Source organism: Lichenostomus cassidix, chromosome 2 (genome assembly GCF_008360975.1).
Source record: "Lichenostomus cassidix isolate B80296 chromosome 2, HeHo_3.0, whole genome shotgun sequence".
Classification (NCBI taxonomy): Eukaryota; Metazoa; Chordata; class Aves; order Passeriformes; family Meliphagidae; genus Lichenostomus; species Lichenostomus cassidix.
Genome location: NC_139482.1, coordinates 19,364,836 through 19,385,808, shown reverse-complemented (window position 1 = coordinate 19,385,808; position 20,973 = coordinate 19,364,836). Strand labels below are relative to the sequence as shown.

The following is a 20,973-nucleotide window of genomic DNA, read 5'->3' as shown; positions in this document are numbered from 1 at the left end:
CACAAAACTACATTTAGATTAGACATTTGATTAAAATACCTGTAATCCAGGCATCTTTTGACCAGTTGTCTGAGGACTAAGCTAAAGCATTTATTCCTTCTCGCTTATGTTCTTCAAGATTTTTTCCTTCTTAGCTGGGTATGCTGGAGCAGAGGCACAAAACATTCTGCTCCCCAGCACTGGGACCCCTCAACAGTGTGAGGTGGGACATGTGGTCCTGCCTGGAGACTGTGGGACTGAACCTCCCTGGCTGGAGAAGGAATGGAGCCTGCTATCCCCTGCCCAGCAGGAGCCTTCTGTTAGCTCCCTGCCTGCCCAGAGCAGGACTGCTGCTTGAGGGGAGGAAAGAGGAAGATGAGAAGAAAGAGGCCAAACACTTACATACATGTTGGGTTTCTTCTCAGCTTGCTCTCCTGTGCTCAAACCCCATGTAGCTTATTGGCTTACCTCAGCAGCATCTCGGCACCTTTGCTTTGTTTCCAGTGAGCTCAGGTCTCTGGTGCAGTCCAGGATAGCCTGCAGTGGCCAGGTATCTGCATTCTGCTTCCAGCAGTGCCCAGTGGAGACACTGGTGATTTTTCACTCAATATAAGCATGTGTATGCACACACATGCTTACAAATCAAAATTTAAAATTTTAGTTCTGTCAGCCAAGCACATGATTTTTTTCCTAATAGAGACTTGTGCAAGCATAGCTCAATAATTATCACTTCCTCTTTTTTTCTTTTTTCATTTTCTTGGATTTCAGATATGACCTTTGCTCATTTCCAGCAGGTTTTATCATGCAAGATGTTCTATATGATTTTAAACCACATTGTTTTCTTTAACCTTTGTTATGGAAATCCTGAGGTTGCCTTAAACTTCTCATTACTTTAATTATATTCCTGGAATTTAGGGATTAATTATTTTTAAGTAATTTTGTTTGCATAAAAAATTAGCATTAAAACAATCATGGCTACTGATGGTTGTTTTCCTTAACTTATAAAATTGTTTCAAAGCCATGTGTGTAAGGTGTTGCTAACAATTTTATATTGTGTGCATTGATATAGGTGTGTTCTTTTAATTCCATCTGTCTGTAGTATCAGGAGCCCTATTTGAAAAAAGCAGAATGCTTTTGTCTCTGTGCCTGTTGCAGTCAAAATCATAATTTACATATGTGTTTCTGTGAACAAAACAGAGTCACCAATACCATAGACAGGAGGCAAGGTCAAATTTAATAGGATTTAAAAGTCATACTGTGCACATTTGAGAGTATGTGAACTTCACTGTTCCTTGTGACGATCAAAATCTCTTTGCTGCATTGAAACAGTATTTTGTGCTTCGCTTGGGCATTTGCAGGCCAGATATATGTCCATTTTGCATCTCATCCCTGTCATGAAACTGCTATCTCACCAGGGTCTTGCTAAAACAAATCGCTGATGTAGCTGCTGTTCTGTCAAGCTCAGTGTCCTGCTGTGGAGGCAGCCCAGGTTTGCAGGAGAGCTGTGTTTCTCCAACTGTGAAGCATAGAGAATGTTCTTTTACCATGGCATTATATAAGTGACCCTAAATTCCACCATAGTTTGTCACGTTATAGTGAATTGACAGAGATATAATGAAGTGTTGTTATGTCTTTGCCTTTATTTTAGGCAAGATTACTGTAGGGAACTGGGAAAGATTTTTTCTTGAAATTCACTTGTAAGGTCCCACTGCTGTAAAGAATATTTGTCTGTCCCCATAATGGGAAAAGCCATTTCCTTGTGCTCTCATTGCACTGAATTTCTCTTCAAGGTGCAGTTGTGATATTGGGAATTAATATTTGGATATAAGTTTAAATGTGCTGTATTTAAAGTTGTCTGGGAGATGTGTACTTACTGTTTCTTAGAGTTGATTCCTTATTGTATGGAATAAAGAGTTGAGTGCTCCTGTCATTTAAAGTATGTTCACTCTCTGGTTACCAAGGAGACCATATGAAATAGATTGTAAGGGTCACTTTAAAATTTGGTAGCTGGTTTCAGGGTTTGAGTGTTGTAGCTGGGCTGTCAGCATTTCATGATGATTGTCACAGTAATTCTATTATTTTTATGCTTCTCATTATGATTGCCAAAGACAAATTATTGGAGTTTAGTGTTATAACTTCACTCTTATGCCTCTCCAGTGCATAAGAAGGGACATTATTATAAATAGATGGTATTCATGGAGGTGGGAAGATTGCAAAGCTATTACTGTGCTGCTTTGAAGATACCCTACTGTCACTGTTCTCAGCTCCCTATTTTAACTACCAGTGACATTTTTTGTTACTATCCCTACATGACATTTTGAGTTCTTTGCTTACTTTGGGCAAAAGTCTGAGAGAAAATCTGTGTTGAGTGTCTTGTTATGCAGGAATTTTTACAGGTAGAGAATTTTGGTTGTGACAGATATTGCTAAAGGAAAATGAAAACCAAAGCTGTAGCAGTCAATAAAGCCTTTGTCATCTGAAAAGGGAAGCTAATATTATGTAAGTAATTGCAACTATCTTAGATGTAAAGTTAGAATTCAAAGAAGATACCAAGTAAATGAAAGTTTTTCCAGAAGCTGAAGAAGTACTCTAAGGAACAGGAGATCAGGACCTCTTCAGCTGTCCCTGTGGCATTTTTCCCATCCATTCTTGACTGAAGAGGTAGAAGCACATATATTGGTTCACCAATAATGCAGTGTAGTTCCTTGAACTTTTCTCCTACACCCAAGATAAGAAAAATGAGTACTGGAATACATTTTAATTGATGAAAAAGATATCCCTATCTTCAGACTCAAGTGGAAACTATTGGTTCATAGGACCATAGTTACCTGCAGTTATTGCCCCAGGTGTGTTTCACAACATAACATACCCTGAGGCATTTCTGCCCTGGCAGAGGGTGTTTCAAAAAGTACACCAGGAAATCTAGTCCACAGGGATTTGTTTTCTACTGGCAGAAAAGTGCTTCCAGCAGTGTAGCAAACACTGCTTCCCCAGACAAAATTATGATGCAATGGCACAGAGACAGATTTTGCTGGTTATAAATTGTCTCGAACAAGAGTTTTTTAGCAGTCTGGAATGGCCTTAAAATGATACATCAACTAATATTGTTATACTGACTAAAGTGTTGAGCCTGGTTTGAAATTGCAGAAAAGCAATCCAAACTCATCATCAGAACAGCATGCCAAATTATCTCTTATATGTTTATTCTAGCTGTCATTTGAACTTAAATTAGGGATAGATTATTGACTACCTTCTACCAAACCTCTGAGACAATGGTATTCAGTGATTTCAGCAGTATCTCTGTGCAACCAAATTGTAGAAAATATAACTGTGAATGTGCCAAGAACCATCAGAAGTTCTGTCTTAAAAAATATGGTCCTAATTCAGACAGCAGCTGGACCGCAGTGCTTTTATTGACCAGCAGGAACCATGCATCAGTGCTTTCTATGCCACACCGTGCACATCTCCCAGTGTTCACTGCTGTGAAAGACTGGAGGTAACCTCAAACAGTTGGAAGTGATCTATAATAGATCCAAAGCAATGTCAACCTCCTCCAATAAAGGACATAATATATAGATTTTGTGATGACCATTTAGATGTTACTTCATTTATAAAATGACCATGGCAATCACCTGTTGATTTGGAACCAAAATACTAGCTGGGATGCCTTGCTCTCTCTTGGAAATTTTGCAACCTTTTTATAGTACCTGATTTATTCAGTGTTATTCTAAGTTAGCAAAAATCAATCTCTTCATAGCTGTTGAAAGAGACCATTTGATATAGAAAACTCTCTCTAGCCAGATCAGATAGGTCGTGTTTTCAAGCAAAAGTAAAGCTTTTGCCAGCATAATAGATAAAAGGCTGATAATGTAATTTCAAGAAACTCTGTATTAAATTTTTGGTATCTCTTCTTGACCTTTAAGTCTCTGTTGGTTGTCTTCTAATATTTTGTTTGAATGGGCTAGATATCTAATCTGGTTTTCGTTCATGAAGTGTGCACAACCTTTAAGGGAAACCTGTATGAATTAGTCTTGTCTGGCCCGATGACTTCCTTCATAGACTTGCACAAGTCACCCAGCTTCTGTGATTTCTCTGTGAAATCAGCCAATAGCAAGATTTGAGCAGGAAAACGTGATTCTGTTTCAAAGACAAGTGTGCTATTATAAGATGTAGTTTTGTTTCACTGAGGAATGAAGACAGTTTCTACACCACTTGTGAAAGCAGATGCAGCTCATCTGTCTTGGAGAGGTTTGCCCTGGAAAGTACTGCCGATCAGACAGGGTGCTGAGGAGCTGGGAGCATGACTACCTGAAGAAAAGATGATTTTTCTCTGGGAAAATCACCTTTCCACAGCTCCTGGAGTTGTGAGGAAGATACCATAGCATTATTTGCATTATTGAGTTTTTTTTTCTTATCAAAGTGTTTTACATATAATAATAAATTTTTTTACATGGTACCATAATGAGGCCAGTAGAACAAAACTCTTTTCCAGAGCTTTGATAAGTTAATTAGGCGGAAAGACAGTAGTTTCTGCTAATATAGACATCTCAGTACTTCCTAATGCCTGTCTCAGGCACTCCAGTTTGAGCAAACAGGTTACTGGGTAAGATACCAGTCTGAGTGGAAATTACTTACATGTAGCAGATTTGTGGCATAGTAAGGTTACCATTTGATGCAGCGAGCATTCATACCCCTTTTTCTTATATACATGGTCTGGGGTCTTGTGAGAAGGTGTTCCCAGTATCTCTTCAGCTTGGAATGGCAGGAATTGGGGAGGTGAGAGAATGGGCAGTGCCTACAAGGGCAGCAAAACAGGGTGAAGTGCTCTCATTAATGCTGTATTCATTACCCTACTGTGCCAGGACATGCACAGATAATACAACTCCTGCAGCCAGAGGAGGAGCAACACACCAGTCTATGGCATTGTTACATTTCTTAAAACTAATCACCTCTTAGTATTTTCATAACTCTAAATTTCTACTTCTCTGCAGCTGAAGTTCAAAGTGAAATTGAACGGATTTTTGAATTAGCCAGGACACTGCAGTTGGTAGTGCTTGATGCTGATACCATTAACCACCCAGCTCAACTGAGCAAAACCTCTCTGGCTCCCATTATAGTATACGTGAAGATTTCTTCTCCTAAGGTAAATATTTTAGATATCTTCATGTTCTTTCAGTTTTTTTTTTTTTTTTTTTTGTGGGGACCTTAAATGCAGATAATCAAATGTTCTCATTTAGGTTTAGAGATATATATTGTTATCACTTCCCTTTGGATAATGAAGTATTGTTAATCAAAAAAGTATCTGTGCTCTACTGTTATTAAAACCCATTGTGGCGAAGATGCTGTAGCTCCAATGGGTTTTTTAAATTGGGATTGCACTTCTAGTATCGATCACATAAGTAATGCTAATGGTTTGTTAAATCAAAATAATATAGAAATGAAGGAATGATTTTCATGGAATGAATATCAGACTGGTTGCCAAATTTTAAAATCTGATAATATACTCTTCATTGTGTATGAAAAAAACATGCACCAACCTAGTGAAGAGGCATTCGAAAGAGAAGAATGAATTTGTGGGAAAAGAACTCAGGAGATCAATTTAAAAAATTCAACTTAGAAACAAACAAAACCAGAAGCAGCAGCAGAAGACAGGGGGCAATTTTTAGTGCTTGTAAAGGAAAGGAGGTATTTGGATGTAAATTAAAATTAGTTTATTCTGGATAAGGGAACATGGGAAATGTTCCGGAAACCAGCAAATGAAGAATTTACTCTGCTCATGTGAACAGTTTAAAATGTAAACATTTTAAGTAGTTATATGTGTACATTAAGTCTGAGCCTGCTCACTTTTTTCAATGTCTTGTTTTTCACAGGTTTTACAGAGGTTGATAAAATCTCGAGGGAAATCTCAGGCCAAGCACCTTAATGTTCAGATGGTGGCAGCTGATAAACTGGCACAGTGTCCTCCCGTGAGTCACTGTTAATTTATGTCTTGTCTCTGAAAGGTGCCTTTATTTTCAAGCACGAGGTTAATTACATAATTTTCAGGAATGTTTGCCCTCTTCTGGCCACATTTCACTATTGCTTTTTGCAGAACATCTCGTGAGGGTGTGGGGGAAAAAGAATCCTACTCACAGTTACTGGGATGTGTGCTGATACAGTCAGTGCTGCAGTAAACTGAACGTTTTTTTTACTTGATAATTTTTAGGGGGTCACTTGTCTAAAAATGAGTCCTCTTAGTGACTGTGCTTTACCTACAGTAGTTTAGGGTAAGGCCAGTGGTTTGACTAGCTCCTCTGGGGCATCTGTCACCACAGCCCACCACTGTTGATGTTCTTGGTCAGGATTTTGGCAAAGAGCTGTGTGGTACTGCATAGCTGAGAGTTCTGCAGCTCTTCAGATGTGCACTGAAGCAACTTCTCTCAATTTCCACCTATAACATGGAGGTGATGAGACCCCAACTGTGTTTTAAGCCTGTCGTGCATTGGTACCTGCATACTCACCCGTCAAGAATATGGGTAAGAAACCAGAAGATGAGAGAATAGCTCAGTTGTAGATGTAATTTGCTGTAGTTACAGAGCTGAGTGAAGGGAATGTCTTCATCATTAAAGTTCAGCATCTCAGTTAAGAGATGCTCAGGTCCCCAAGAAGTCAGTGAAGGCTGGAGACCTGCATAGACCCTCAAAGCTTCCTTCTGGCTCCCTGACCAGGGAGGAAATAGATGAAACTCACCTTCTAACAGTAGAAAACTATAATTAGACTGTGTGACTAATCTCTTACCTAATATTTGTATGACACTTGGAATGATCTGTATTCTTACTGTTGTTAGTTATTGGTCTTAGTTTGCCTTAGTTTTCTCTTTGTTATTCTAGACAGGGGGATTGAAGCCCTTTCTTGCCATTAAATTTTCTTCAGTATTTAATTCTTCAGTATTTATCCCCTCTTTCTGTATATTTAAGATTTGTTCAAGCTGCTTCTTCCTGTCTTCTCTGACTGGTTGTACATTACTATGTGAAAGTCACAAGGCCTTGCTTTAGCCAGTGTAGCATCAATGCTAGTTACGATTATGGTCTTTTGTATCAATTGCATTCAGAAAAACAAAAAAAGGGGTAAAATGTCTGAATACAACTACAAAAAACATTCATTTTTGATTAATGGAAAGCATGATCAATGTCTCTAGCTGATCCCCCTTTATCTGGTGGTTATTCTGACTAAAACCTTTCCTTTATCAGGAAATGTTCGATGTAATTCTTGATGAGAACCAGCTTGAAGATGCTTGTGAGCACCTTGCTGACTATCTGGAAGCCTACTGGAAGGCCACACATCCACCTAGCAGCAATCCTCCTAACCAGCTTCTCACTCGCACACTTGCAACAGCCACTCTTCCTATTAGCCCAGGTCCAAATATTAATTTACAGGTACAGTTTTTATGCCATCTCTTTTTTTTCTTCTGTCAGCTTCTTCTTCCAAAGCACAATGTTAAGCTGATACTAGAATATGCTGAATATTTTTTACCATTGTTGATAGAGTAAAAGCTTTTTCAGTAGACATTCACCCATTTCCAGTATTATAGGCAAATACAATTGTGTTGTTGTTATTGCTATTGTATTCATAGTAGCATATGTTTGTGTATTGACTAGGGGGCCGGTTTTGATTCCAAGGACTAAGCTGGCCTGACTGAAAACATATGTTGATGTGAAGTGGAATACTTCAGGTTTTATTGTGCCCAGGACACCGCTGTGCCAGTAATATGTGTACCAGCCACAAGCATTTTTATAGCTGGCCGTATGCAATCCAATCAGAGAAATAAAACTAGACTAAGACTATGCTCATTCCAGCCTCTGGGAAATTTCTGACTGGTGGGCACACTGTTGCTAATAGGCAAATCCCAGCCCCAGAGGCCCTGCATGACAGATTGGGTTATGTACAGGGCAGATCCACAAATGTTGGAAGGAAGTCTGTTCCAGTCTTCCCACGGGCTGTAGAGTTGTAGAGGTTGAGAATGACTGACTGTATAACTAAAGACTCAAGGTCAAAGTGGCCCTTCCAGTGTTTCCTTTGTTCTTTTATTCATTGGCCATTGCTGTGAAAAGTACAAACTTCATTCAAGCCAAACTCTTACATCAAACCCAAGTCCCGCTGCACTGCACGTTGTGCAGAAAGACCTTGAGAGTCTCTATGTTCTGAACAGTGAGGACACTCTAGTGAGCTGGGAAAAGCAGGCTTTGTTCCTACCTCTGCACTGCTGTGCCTGTTGATATGCACATATTATGTCCCCTCTATTCTCCTTCGACTTTTGGGTTGTGTAATTTTATTGAAGTGTTCAGCATAAGGAGATGCTTTCCTTTGGATATGTGTTACATGATATGAAATGAAGTGTTCAAAGATGCTACTTTATTATAAGTAGTGAGTGATGCCTTGAGGCTGAGAAGATCACAGAGGGGGTTAAAATACATCTGTCCCAGATCAAATAATGGTTCACTACATCTAAATTTCTACCTAAGTTCCATATATGCCCATAAGTTACATACATATGCAAATTACAATTCATTACTTTGGCTACGAAAAACACCTCCTTTTAGAAAATCAAAGAAAAATGTATCTGCACCCAAGTTAAAATGCAAAAAGTTTCTGCTCTTATTTTATGGATTTGCAAAACAGTTTTTTGTGTCAAAGAATTTATTTCCCATTAGAAAACTACACACTTGACAGGTTTGTTCTTTAACAAGAAAAAATTCTTTAGCCATCTTGAAGAGTATCTCCTTCTTTTGCTTTCAGACACAGTTGCAGGAAAAGAGACTGTAAGCTATAGCTCATTTCTACCTTTTTTTCTGTCCTCAGAGCTGAAACACCCTGAAAAAATTGTGAGCTGGAAGAATTTCTGAGTATGAAATTCAGTATTGTTGTGTGCAGCCTTGCTCTAGATAAACTTTCTTTGCTTTGTAAACTTCTAAATTTTTTTGCTCAAGTTTTTTTATGCTTTTTGGGTGTGGATTTATAGCTCACATACTTATTGTATTAACCACATTCTCTGGAGGAACTCTGCAGAGTTTTAATAACACTTTCCTGAATGCTGTGCTGTCTCTTTACAAACTAACAGATTTTTATTTTAAGGACTAAAAATGAGAGTGTATTTGCAGTTTCACAGTTTGTTTGAAGGTCTACTAATACAGGAGTGTGAATCAACTGGGGTCCCTTAAGGAACATAAAACGTTTACGTTCCTTTGGTTTCATTTTCCTGTGATACATCCTCAGCTCACATCTCAAACCTGAGCCTGTCACTGCCTTGGCACAGAGTGGGTCTGTTTTTTAATCATAGTGGCTGAACCCATTCTTTAAACAGTGTTAAGACCCTGTATTTAGAGAATTTACAGTCTGTGCCTATGCCATTTTTCTGGACTGCTCTGCAGGGAAAGCCAAACCACCAGCTGTTTGGCCTGGGGGAGCCACATCCACACTGCAGAGCACTGAACTCATCCTCCCCTGGGGCCAATGCAGCACCCCTTTGCCATGAAACATATTTGGGGTTCGTGTTTTGTTAGTCCCCAGTGTCCCTTGTAAGGAGGGATTTGTGTTGCCAGCTGCCAGAGTGGCATTTCTACAGCATGATGCTGCCTGTGTGCATTGCACGGCACGAGGCGCTTAAAGGCGCCAGGCCTCCTGGGACGGCTGGAAATGAAATCAGCAAAGACCTTACACCTCCTGTCTGTCTGATGGAGAGCTTTGCAACAAAACAGTTGGCTAATTCCCAAAGGCCTGGAGCAACCATACACATGTGGTGCAGGTGATCAGGGACCACTGGAAACAGGGAGCAAGGCAAATTCACTCGGTGGACAAAGGCTTCTCTCTCTTCTTTCAACGTTGTTTAAACTTCTTTCTAAGAACCCCTACTTCCTTGAAAATACAACCTGAATACTGAAATAGGATTATTGCAAACTTTCTCTATTTTAGACAAAAAAACCTTACTATATTGGGCCATAAAATTCCTGCACTGCAGAATCTATTCCAAATCAGAGCCCAAATTTGGTTATGAACCAAAAAGCCAGACTCTAATCCAAATTGAAACAGTGTCCTGTTTGATTCAAAACCTGTTCAGTGTCCCTGTAATATTTAAGGAAAGTTACTGTCAATGAATTTTCCCATGAATCCAACAGCCATAACACTATTCTGAAATTGCAAATATTGGTTCTAAATTTATTCATTGTGCTCCTTCACATGTACTCATCATAGCAGAGAAGATGCATCTGAGCTTGTAAAAGTAGCATTGTGTTCAAGGCAGGTTCAAATTTTGCATTTGTTCTCAAACCACAGCAATGACAGATTTTATTAGTCATAATTATACATAGGTACATGCATATGTGGCATTTGTCCACATGAGAATTACAGGGTTTCACACATATACTATGTTTATCTGCCTTAAAACCAGTCATGGTAATGACCTGATAAAAGTTGCGTTTACACATCCAAAGCAGGCACTGCTTTGGACTCTCACTTTTTACTTGATTGCATTTACAATTCACCTCTGTTGAGCCATTTCATTTCACCTTGAACAGATCTGTTCATGTTTACAATTAATATATTCCTTTCTGGCAAATCAGAATCTTCTTGAGAATCACAAAAACAAGAACAAACAAGAAATTTTCGTGCTGATCCAATTACCTTGTTCTCATCTATACTGTTTGTTTCAAATCAGGAACACGTGGAGCAGCCCAGCTAGTCTCTGGGAAGTTAACATAACAAAATTTTATCTTAGAAAATTAAGATTTGTCAAATTTAGCAAATCACTCATTTTAAATATGCTGCTTTTTACAAGTTCCTGATTAAATACAGATTATTTTCCTTTCCAATCTCCTGTCATTTTACTTTTTGGGTTGCTAGGAAACCCACCTGCTAGAATCTGTGGCTGAAGGACAAAATTTCCTCCTTCCCCTAGCTCTTTTCCACAAAACAGAAAGACAGAAAGAAGATATGTCCGTTAGCTGCCCTGGAGGCAATCCTTATTTTTAGACAACTCTGAACATAGAAGGGCAAACTTAAGACTAACTTTGGTAAATTCAGAATAGTCTCGCAAACAAATGCCTGTATAACTCTGGTAAAATCTGCATTAATTTTGTGCAGCAGAGATGATTTTTGTCTTGACATTCTTCACCTAATGTGAGAATTACAATTCAACTTCAATATAAACTATTTGTTTTTTTTGTTTTTTGGTTTTTTTTTATTAAGCTTGAAAAATCCTTGGCTGCAGTTTGGAAATAAAAACAGTTTAATGTAGTGAAACCCCAAATGAGTTAAATAATGCCACTTGTTCATTTTGCAGTGATTTCAAAGCATTTATGCGGGTGAAGAGTAGGTTATTACCTGGTAATTTTTATTTTGGTCTTTTAATAGCAGTGGTGTGTTAGGAAATTTTGTATGTGATAATATCACTCTCCTCCTGCTTTCTTGGCAATTGGCTGTATCCTCTTAAAACTATGAGGTCAATGTTTAATTTTTCACTACCAAGAAGAAATGAAATTATTGCTGAGAAAACAGAAGGTCAGTGATACTATTAGTATCATAATACAAACTTCATTCATACCAGATTCAATTCCATTTTTTTCCTTAAAAAAACAGTTAGTGTAAAGGAGCCAAGTTTTTGTACTTTGGTTCTTTGCTGGAATTCACCTCTTCAGCCCTCTAAAATCACTTCCCCATAGTGGCTGTTTCCAGACATGCATCTGTAAACTCTCAACTGATACCTGCCTTCTGGCATGATATCTCCTCTTCACTTTTTCTGCAGTTTGTCCTGTTTCTGCATGCTCTCTTTTTCTTTGGAGGGTGGTGGCAATTATTGCTAACTGGCATAGTCAGAAACATCACAAGAAATGAGAAAATAGAATAACTCATGTGCCACCCTCCATTCTGATGAGAGTAAAAAGAATAGTTTGTATTATAATACTGAATTTTCGGTAAAAATTGAATATTAATGGTTTTTCCTAGTGTAGATTCAAAGTGGATTGTTTTGTACTTCAAATTTTATTGGTTTCATGATACTTTCTAGTTGAAGTTTGTATTGGGGGAAGTTTTTCAGTGTGTACCTGATGAACTTACTGGTGGTTCTGGTAGCAGGGATCTCAAGGAGACCAGAGGAATGACCATTCGGTCCCTGAGCGCAGCGGTTCCCACATTGAGGAGGAAGCACGGGTGGAACCCATCAAGAAATCCCAGCACCGCTCTTCCTCCAGCCAGCACCACAACCATCGCAGTGGTGGCAGAGGCCTTCACAGGCAAGAAACTTTTGACTCAGAAACACAAGACAGCAGAGATTCAGCTTACGTAGAGCCAAAGGAGGACTACTCACACGAGCACGGTGACCACTATGATTCTCACAGGGACCATAATCACAGAGACGAGTCCCATGGGGTCAGTGATCACAGACACAGAGAATCCCGGCATCGCTCCAAGGAGAGGGACCGCGAGCAGGACCACAACGAGTGCAACAAACAGCGCAGTCGGCATAAATCAAGGGACCAATATTGTGACAAGGATGGGGAGGTGATATCCAAGAAACGTAACGATGCAGGAGAGTGGAACAGGGATGTTTACATCCGTCAGTAACTTTTGCCTCTGGCAGTCTTGTGTTTCTTTGAAGTCTTGTAACAATGCCCCTTGAAAATATCTTGGGTTCTTCTTTGCAGAACATATGGTATCCTTCTGTATGCTGATTTGTATTGCTGTTGCTTGCATAGCAATAGCATGAAATAGAATATTCATATACTTATTTTTTGGTTAGTGCTATATGAATTAGTGTAGTACAACTGAAGAGTTCCTGATGTTGTACTATGACATTTTTCAAGCTGTTTTTGGTAGCTGCCACTTGAACAATATCTGTTGCCATCAAGGTGTTGTTAGTGTTTTTTAAAAAAAAGGTACATTTGATGTTTAATAACTTCCCATGTATTCAGCAAGCCAGGATCAGCACATAAAAAAAGTCTAAAACTTTTTGTCTGCTCTGATTTTTAATTTGTATGCACTTGATTTGCATATTGATTTAAGCACCACTCTGTTGCTTGTACCTCTGGTGGTCTCCGTATGAAGACAGAATTCAGTCTTGCCTTACACACAGGGGATCATGGAGTCAAAATCTATTTTCTATGTACTGGTACTGTGTACTGTATATACAGTTTATAAATGTTATTTCTGCAGACACCTTCTTACTATATAAGTTTGATCACACTGTTTTAGAGTCCTAATGCCAAGTCAGCAGATTTGCTTTTGAATTACTGGCAACTGGAACTAGCCTCACTTAGGAAATCTGTAACAGTGTTCAATCTAAATACTTTTTCTTCTGTAGCAGAAAGCTTATACTTACTGTAAATATGGATGAGTGCTTGAGATAAAGGGTGTAACTCTTATACCTTATGCTGTCCTTGCAAACCAAATTTTGCATTTTAAAGTTATGGTAAAGATAATGAACTTACCACTATAAATTATTCTTCTCTGTTCAGGACACAGAATTGCAATGGGCACAGCTTAATTTTTGTTCTACTGTCAGTAAGCAGAGCACACATGGTGGAGGTGTGTATGTGAGTGGGTGGGTGGTGGATCAGCGTTGGTGTGCGTGTGCACGTTAGGCAGCAAACTGTGAGAATCTACTGAAGAAAACAAAGGTTACTCAAAAGCCCAGCAAGTCTATTTCTACATTCTGTCTATTAATTTAAAAATCCAGATTGCATTCAGGGAATATGAGGGAATTTACTGACCCAGATAATTGGGAAAGCATAAATCTGCTGGCTCTTTGTTGAGACTTCAGGAGAGTAAAAACAGGCAAATGTTACTGTGAGTTTCACTGGAAATGTAAAATCTTTGTGTTTTAGAGTATTTGTTTTAGTAAGAAAAGTTTACACAGCTTGTGGAGAGTTATTTTGTTGGAAAATAAATTTTTGTAGCTTCTCCACTTTTTCTACACTTGCCAATTCTCTGCATTCCCACTCTGCAGCCAGCTCACTGCTTTTCCTTCACCTAAGCTGTTGTGCTGCTGGTGAGAGCATAGAAAAATGACTGTGACTCTGTTAGGAGCTTTCTAGGGAAAATGCATTGAAGTCAAAGGGAGTGAACACAGTTTGTTTTGCACTGAACACCTGTTGCACTGGTAAGTGGGGGGTAATTCACTATTATTTTTGACTCCCAGTTCCCATACCCTTGCCTAGTGTAAAAGCTGTTCTGCATCACATATAGTCTTTGTAGTGCTTGTATGAATGAAATACTTTTTGTATTTCCCTGTAAATAGCACATTATATAACGACTGTAGTGCAATAATAATTAGTTTAGCTGGAAGTTCTTTTTATTTATTATTTCAATTCTGGGAATATCAGCATTGCCTGATTTTGAATATCATTTTAGTGAAATGGATAAGATATATGGCAGGTGCATGCTTTCTCCAATCTCCTATCCCAGCATCCAAGAAACTCCCTTAAACATTCTCTGTCCTTCCTCTCCTACCCTCTCCCTGATGCTTTATAAGCATTTTTTACAGCAACCTAAGTGTGGGAAATTCTGCTGTCAGTTATCTGGCCATTCCTCCCAGTGCTGCTGACTGTTGTGATTATTCAAAGGGTAGGTTTTGGCTTAAAGCATGAACTGTGGGGAACACAAGAGAAAAGGTTATTTTTCTAGAAATAAAGTTCTCACCATATTTTTAAACATCACTAAATGACTTTGTAGAGAAAGGAAGAATAGGTAAGTAGATCTGTTGTATTACTAAATGAATATAGAAGAGTACATAAACAGTGGCTTTTGATACAAGAGAATTTTCAGGGTATCTGTGAAAAATGGCATTAAAAGACTGTTGTTTGAATCATATCAGATCATATGTAAGTGGGAAGAAAGTTATATTGTCTTGCTCTGTTTATCCTGGCTTTAGCTAATTTACAAGCTGCAGTAAATGCTGTTGCTCCCTGCAACTCATGACAGCTATGTCCTCTAAGAAGTGATTCCACTTCATTGCCCTGAATATTTTGTTCTTTTTTTGTTGGGTTTTTGGTTTGGTTTTGGATTTTTTTGCTTTGTTTGTTTGTTTGTTTGTTTTGTTGTTTTTTGGGTTTTTTACTTTTGCTCCAGAGAGTGTTTATTTTTCAGCTTTCTTAAAATATTTTTTAAGGAATATTTGGCAGAATTTCAAAGCACTGAGTAGTATATAAAAACAATGGCATAGGTAGTTGTGTGTAGACAAATAAATGAAAAAATAAAGAGCATAGTCCAAGCCCTAGTATTTAAGTATGGCTTATATATTGATTCATGGAGTATAAACATCACAAAAAGAAAGACAAATCCAAATCCAACTAGTCATAGAATCATGTTTTATATAGTGCTGCTATTTATGTATAGACAACATACTAACAAACACATGTATTTCCTAGGCAGACTCATGGAATAGGTTGTATTAGCCTTGCTGAGATACTTTCTTTCAGTTACTGTTTTAAGAGTGACAAATCATTTGTAACGTGAGCTTGTACTACACATATTGCACAATACCACCTGCCTGCTGAGCACTACTTTGAAAAGCACTTTAACAGAGTTATGTCAATAAGAAGCTTTAAAAATACTCCAACTGGAGGACATATCAAAGATTATTGTGATGAAATGTCTTTGCAAAGTTTTGCCAATAGACAGTTTAGTATTATTGGTTGCATTAGGATACTAATGAGTTTTTATTTCTGTATCTGGTTTCAGGGATTTTGAATCTGAGAAATGGTAGAGTTCCCAGTGAGCTCCAGAGTCTTCTTATGTATGGTACAAAACAACCTGTAAAATTTCCATTCAAATGAGCTAAAAAGATAATAAAACCAGTGAAACAGAAGGAAAGGGAGGAAGATAAAATAGTTAAGTGATATGTAAGTCTTGGCAGCTCAACTCTGTATTTTTCTAAAGAATTTCAGTATAAGGAAGGAATGGGATGCATTTCCAAATCTGCATGTATATGTTAGATGTTAACCTTATTTTTGTGTGTTTTCTCAAATGACTATTAATCAGTGTGGAGTAGCCTTAGTCTGTCCTTTACCAGTTTTTTAGTGTCACACAGATATCATGGAAGAAAGAATTCTTGAGGAGGGACTAGAAGGAGGTGACAGAGTCTCCAAACCTGCTAAGGGACAGTGGGGAGGAATAAGCAAACAGGTTTGTGCACAAAGGCAGCATCAGTAGGAGTTACGAGCTGAAAGAAACTATTAGATCCATTAATTACTGCCTAGAATTTAAAGAATTCTTCTAGAATGCTCATGCGTTCATATTCTGTGTCTGGCATCAAGAGTTCAGAATTTGAAGAGTTCCATAATTCTTACTTCTTAAGGAACAAAATTAATACCTAGTTTCTCCTAAGGCTCTGGACCTATTTAATGAAGATCAGTGTTAAAGCCACAAAGAGCTTCAGTGGAGCACCTCTTTTCACAGAAATCTGTAAACTCTTAACCTATAGCCCTTATTATGAATGGACGATAAGGAAATGAAATTCCACTCACTAAACCCTGAATGAAGGGAGAGACTCATTTTTACTTCTCCCTGCATACCTGGTTACTCATCCTATACATGCAGTTCCTGCCCAGGTCTAATACCCTGCCCTTTAATACATCCTGTCTTTTATGAATCTGTTGGCAATTATCATTTTTAAGCTCTGTTGGTTTGTAAAGTCATGCTCACGTTTTGTGACACCTGCAAAGGTTTTAATGGTTTATCATTCTCTCAGCTGGAGTTAAGTCTGACTGCTTTTAATCAATGTCTGTTCAAAGGAAGAGAGCTGGTGTAAACCACCTCCTGTGTTTATTAGTTACTAAAGCCTCTTCAAAATTTATTTTGATTTGTGGTTACATTTGACCTCTGATTGCTTCAACACATCAGGCTGAAAGCTATTTCCCAAATGTTTTTTACTTTAATTCTATTCCATCCATAAAAACTGAACACATTGCAAAAAGCTTGATTACAAAGTCTAAACAGAGAAACTATTTTTCAGAGTGTAATATAACATTTCTGGTGTACATTTACTTATATTTATTACTTTATTGCAGATCTTTCACCAAAATCTTAGTTCTTCTATCATCTGTAAAATATGTGGATGCCATTTTTACTGTGAATGTTTTTAATCAAATGCTATTCAATCAATTTTATTGCTTGGCAATTTGTCTGTAATTTATTTCCCCACTTTTATATAACAAACTATTACATATGAGCTTACAGTAGTTTTATAGACAGTTTCTTTTTATAACTTACCACCCTAGAAATGTATTCCTACGCAGCCCCAGAAAAGATTTATATCAGATATAATAGAGATTAAGCAGGTTCTTCTAACTCATCCATATTCTCATTTCTTAATTTATTCTTGCCACTTCTATATGCATACCTACTCTGCAGTGAATTCTAGCAATACAAAATTGGATTTGCTCAAAAACTTTTTATTTATGAACAATCAAACATATAAAAGTTCTTTATATTTTAAACTACCCACTCTAAAGTAATTTCTTGTTGATCACCTTCACCAGCCCGTTTCTTAAAAAGCATATGAAATCCTGTGATCTAAAAATTGGTGCATTCTGCAACACTGAAACAAGAAAAAGCTGTATCATAATTTCATAATTTATGAGGCTGCCTATTTTTAGTATCTTTATACTGACCAAGATAGATATTTAGATTTGGCACAATTACTAATCACTGTTTCTGCAAATAGAGAAAACTACTTTTCAGACTTTCTTAAAGACAGGATCTGATTGCATGCCTAATCTATCTATTTTATAGGGTTAATATTTCATTATGACAATAACTTTTTAAATTTAATATATAAATATATCATATTTATATCTAAATAAATAAATATATATATATACATTGTGGTTCAGCATCAACTGGTGAAGCACAATGATTCAGTGTGTAAAGATTATCAGGAAAGTAATTGTATGATATGTTTAAAACATATATACACCATACATCAGAATTGTGTCAATGAGAAAGTATTCCTACAACTTCTAGTTAAAGTCCTGGTAAGATTGGGAAAGAAAAGAAAAAAAAGGGCATCCATCCAACTTTAGTTATCCAACTTAGCCACCCCTATAGCCACAGAAAGGATGCTGGCTCCTTCAAAGGTTGGAGCATCTTGATTGAGTTTCTGTTCTGAACTGCCTGATGGGGAAGTCACTCCCCCGTTACCAACAGAGAGAGAGACCTCAGGGAACAGCTGAGTTCTGTCCCTTCAATGTGCCCAGGGCTCTTTGCAGCCTAGCAGTTGACTTTTGCAGAAACAACCCTAATAGCTAAAGTTCATATACCAGTAATTATTTTCAGGTGAAGTCTGCTCTCCAATTACACTGGAATTAACTACAAATTAGTTACTTTTTCTTTCCACCTCCCAAGAAACTTCTCATATAAAATCAAGTGAGGTCACTGTCTTGAAAAGCCTATCATCCAAAACTAAAGAAATTGAGGGAAGTCTCAACAAATATTCCACTATAAATTCAGCAATCTTAATTCTTTCAAATTCAGCATTGCACAAATCCTGCTATTGAAACTGGAGGTAAAGTTCCTTACTTTATATGAATACCCAAACTCCAGTATATAGTTTATGTGTGTTGATTAATGTTTACAAAATTTCTATATTCTGCAAAAAAGAAAATGCTTTTTTACTAGCACTGAGTTAAAGATTTCAACACATAAAATAAAAGATTAATCCCTTTTGCTACCAGGTAACTGTTTTAGTCAGACTAGAAAGGCTACAGTATGAACTTCTATGATTCTAAATAGGACATCTCACCTACTACTGATGAAAAATTCCTTTAACTCTTCTTTAGACATGTTGTGTTTAATGGCAAGGAATAACCAACAAAAGTAGAGAAGTAGTAGACAAGAATTCCATTCTCCTATCCTGCTAGGATAGGCCTTACAGAAGATGTACTAGTCAACTTTGGCAGGACAGAAGATACATTTGTTTTTTATTTAAGAGCAGTAGAAAACACAGGGTATCAAAACATTTATGGAAAATGTAAGTAAACAACCAGACTACTGAGAAGGAGGATTGTACTGATTGTTTTGATTGCAAGTAAATTAAAAAAGCACTTCTGACAGTAGAAAGACAAATGATAAAAGAACTATTGCTCTTTTTAATCCAACCAAATAGTTATGTGTGAAAAGACAGACATTTTTCAGATAATGATTTTTAAACTGGAAATTGATGAGTGAGAGGAAAACACCAAACACACACAATGTCAGTTTCTGTTTTTCCATTGTACTTAGCTTTCCTTCTAATTTTAGTGCTATTGTCAGTTCCAGCAGGACTGAGGAAAGAGAATACTGTTCAAACTGGAACTGAAGCAGAATTTTCAAATACATCTAACATTTTTAAGAAATTTAGATTATTAATACTTTGAGCAATGTACTAAGGCAGTTCTCATTAGCATGCTTCCCCAGTTTCAATTTTCATGATTTTAGCTGGTGATGCTTTCTAACCAATAAAGAGTTAATATTCTTAGTTGTTTGAAAGGTGATTTGCAACATTTCAGATGGTATTACACATTGTTTTCTGTCTTTTGATATATTAATCACAGCTGTAGCCCCTTCTGTTACAAATGTTTGATTTTAAAATTGTCACTTGTCAGCCAGTCCAATAGACTATTTCAGAACCAATACAGTTTATGCATGGGAAGTTTGATGTTGAAACAATATTTATTTACATTCCCAGAGTGAGATGGTTTAATATATTCATGCTGCTATAAAAGACATGCTACAAAGCCTAATCGTATTTTGTGTATATATTATGTGTACAGAGAATCTTGCTTGTATTAAAATAAAAGAGAAATGAGGTTCTAAGTATCAATTTATAAAACAGTTCTTTGCAAAATGTTGCAGTGTTTTGAGAAGCACTATTTAAGGAAACTAACTGTTGGTAAACCTCCATAGAAACTGCCCTTTCTAAAATTCATTGTAATAGTTCCCATCTATTTTATTTATGTTTGCATTTCATAAAGTAGCTTACATCCCCTTCCTACACTTGCTGCACCAGATAAGGGAAAACCAGAACAGACAGCAGTATGAGTGAACATAGTTGTCATTCAGGCACTGACCTGCTGTAAATACAAAAGCAGAGGGAGACTTAAAAATGATCCTACCCTTCCCCCAACCATGACTTTGTTGCTGCAACCTGTGGCTCTTTCCCATCAGAACAGCTGGCAGATTTTAGTGCTGCCATAGCAACTCTGCCGTCAGCCCGTTGGCTTGGTAACATTGCAGCAGGAATAAAGGCACTTCACGTCTGAACTGTTCTTAGACTCACTGAGGTATTTTTTCAGGTTGCATTCCCAAATCCTTATTCACTGTTCGATTTAATAAATTTTGCAATGAAAAATCCTATACAGTCCTGATTTGCCAATGAAATCAGGTCATCTTCTCTGGAATCTCGCAAAGAATTAATATCCATTCCTTTCAATGTCACAGCAGATGGATCAAACCTCTGCAGTAGCTTCAACTGATCAAGTGACAGTCCAGCTCCCTTCATGCCTTCTCCTCCAATGTGAGGCTCCTGTTCAAGTGACAAAGAAAAGCAAATTATTGCATCTCTAAAGTTCTTAAATGCCTTAAATGTATTCTGCTGAGTACATGCAGAGCTACCTAACACTTCATGTGGACAGGCTACGTTTGTATCATTCACACCAAGAGATTCAGAAATAATGTGGCTTCTTTTCTTGCCTTCATCTGGCCCATATTATACAAACATATATACAAGATTCAAAGTATTTTGAGGAGGTGGTGATGCCCCTCATCCACTTTATCTCAGTAGTTTAGAGCACTTTTTGGGGATGGGTGCAGAGATCGAAATCACTTCATTACTCCAAGGGCTGAGACATCACAAGAAAGCTGTTAGCACCAGACAGCTGGTCTGAAGGGTTTAGGTTGTCACTCTTAAATGATGCAGCACTTCTGTATAGTGACTTAATAGCTGTGAGTTAAGTTAAAAATAGTCAGTCCTTAGCCCATTACCAATAT

At 37.5% G+C, this 20,973-nt stretch overlaps 2 protein-coding genes across 13 annotated transcripts in view; one reads left to right on the top strand and one right to left on the bottom strand.

Annotated features, from left to right (window-relative positions):
• The window catches only part of CACNB2 (calcium voltage-gated channel auxiliary subunit beta 2), a 245,624-nt gene extending 225,808 nt beyond the window's left edge, over positions 1 to 19,816 (top strand). For 5 of the 8 annotated variants that reach the window (XM_085050571.1, XM_085050568.1, XM_085050576.1 and 2 more), the window contains 4 exons: positions 4,971 to 5,122; positions 5,850 to 5,945; positions 7,209 to 7,394; positions 12,082 to 19,816. In XM_085050571.1, the coding sequence (XP_084906697.1) occupies positions 4,971 to 5,122; positions 5,850 to 5,945; positions 7,209 to 7,394; positions 12,082 to 12,573 (926 nt within the window). In that variant the 3' untranslated portion in view covers positions 12,574 to 19,816. The remainder of the gene's footprint in view (positions 1 to 4,970; positions 5,123 to 5,849; positions 5,946 to 7,208; positions 7,395 to 12,081) is intronic. The other 3 variants (XM_085050572.1, XM_085050570.1, XM_085050574.1) reach the window with 1 other exon arrangement.
• Positions 19,638 to 20,973, bottom strand: part of NSUN6 (NOP2/Sun RNA methyltransferase 6) — a 25,305-nt gene continuing 23,969 nt past the window's right edge. For all 5 annotated transcript variants that reach the window (XM_085050577.1, XM_085050579.1, XM_085050581.1 and 2 more), the window contains one exon: positions 19,638 to 20,509. In XM_085050577.1, the coding sequence (XP_084906703.1) occupies positions 20,297 to 20,509 (213 nt within the window). In that variant the 3' untranslated portion in view covers positions 19,638 to 20,296. The remainder of the gene's footprint in view (positions 20,510 to 20,973) is intronic.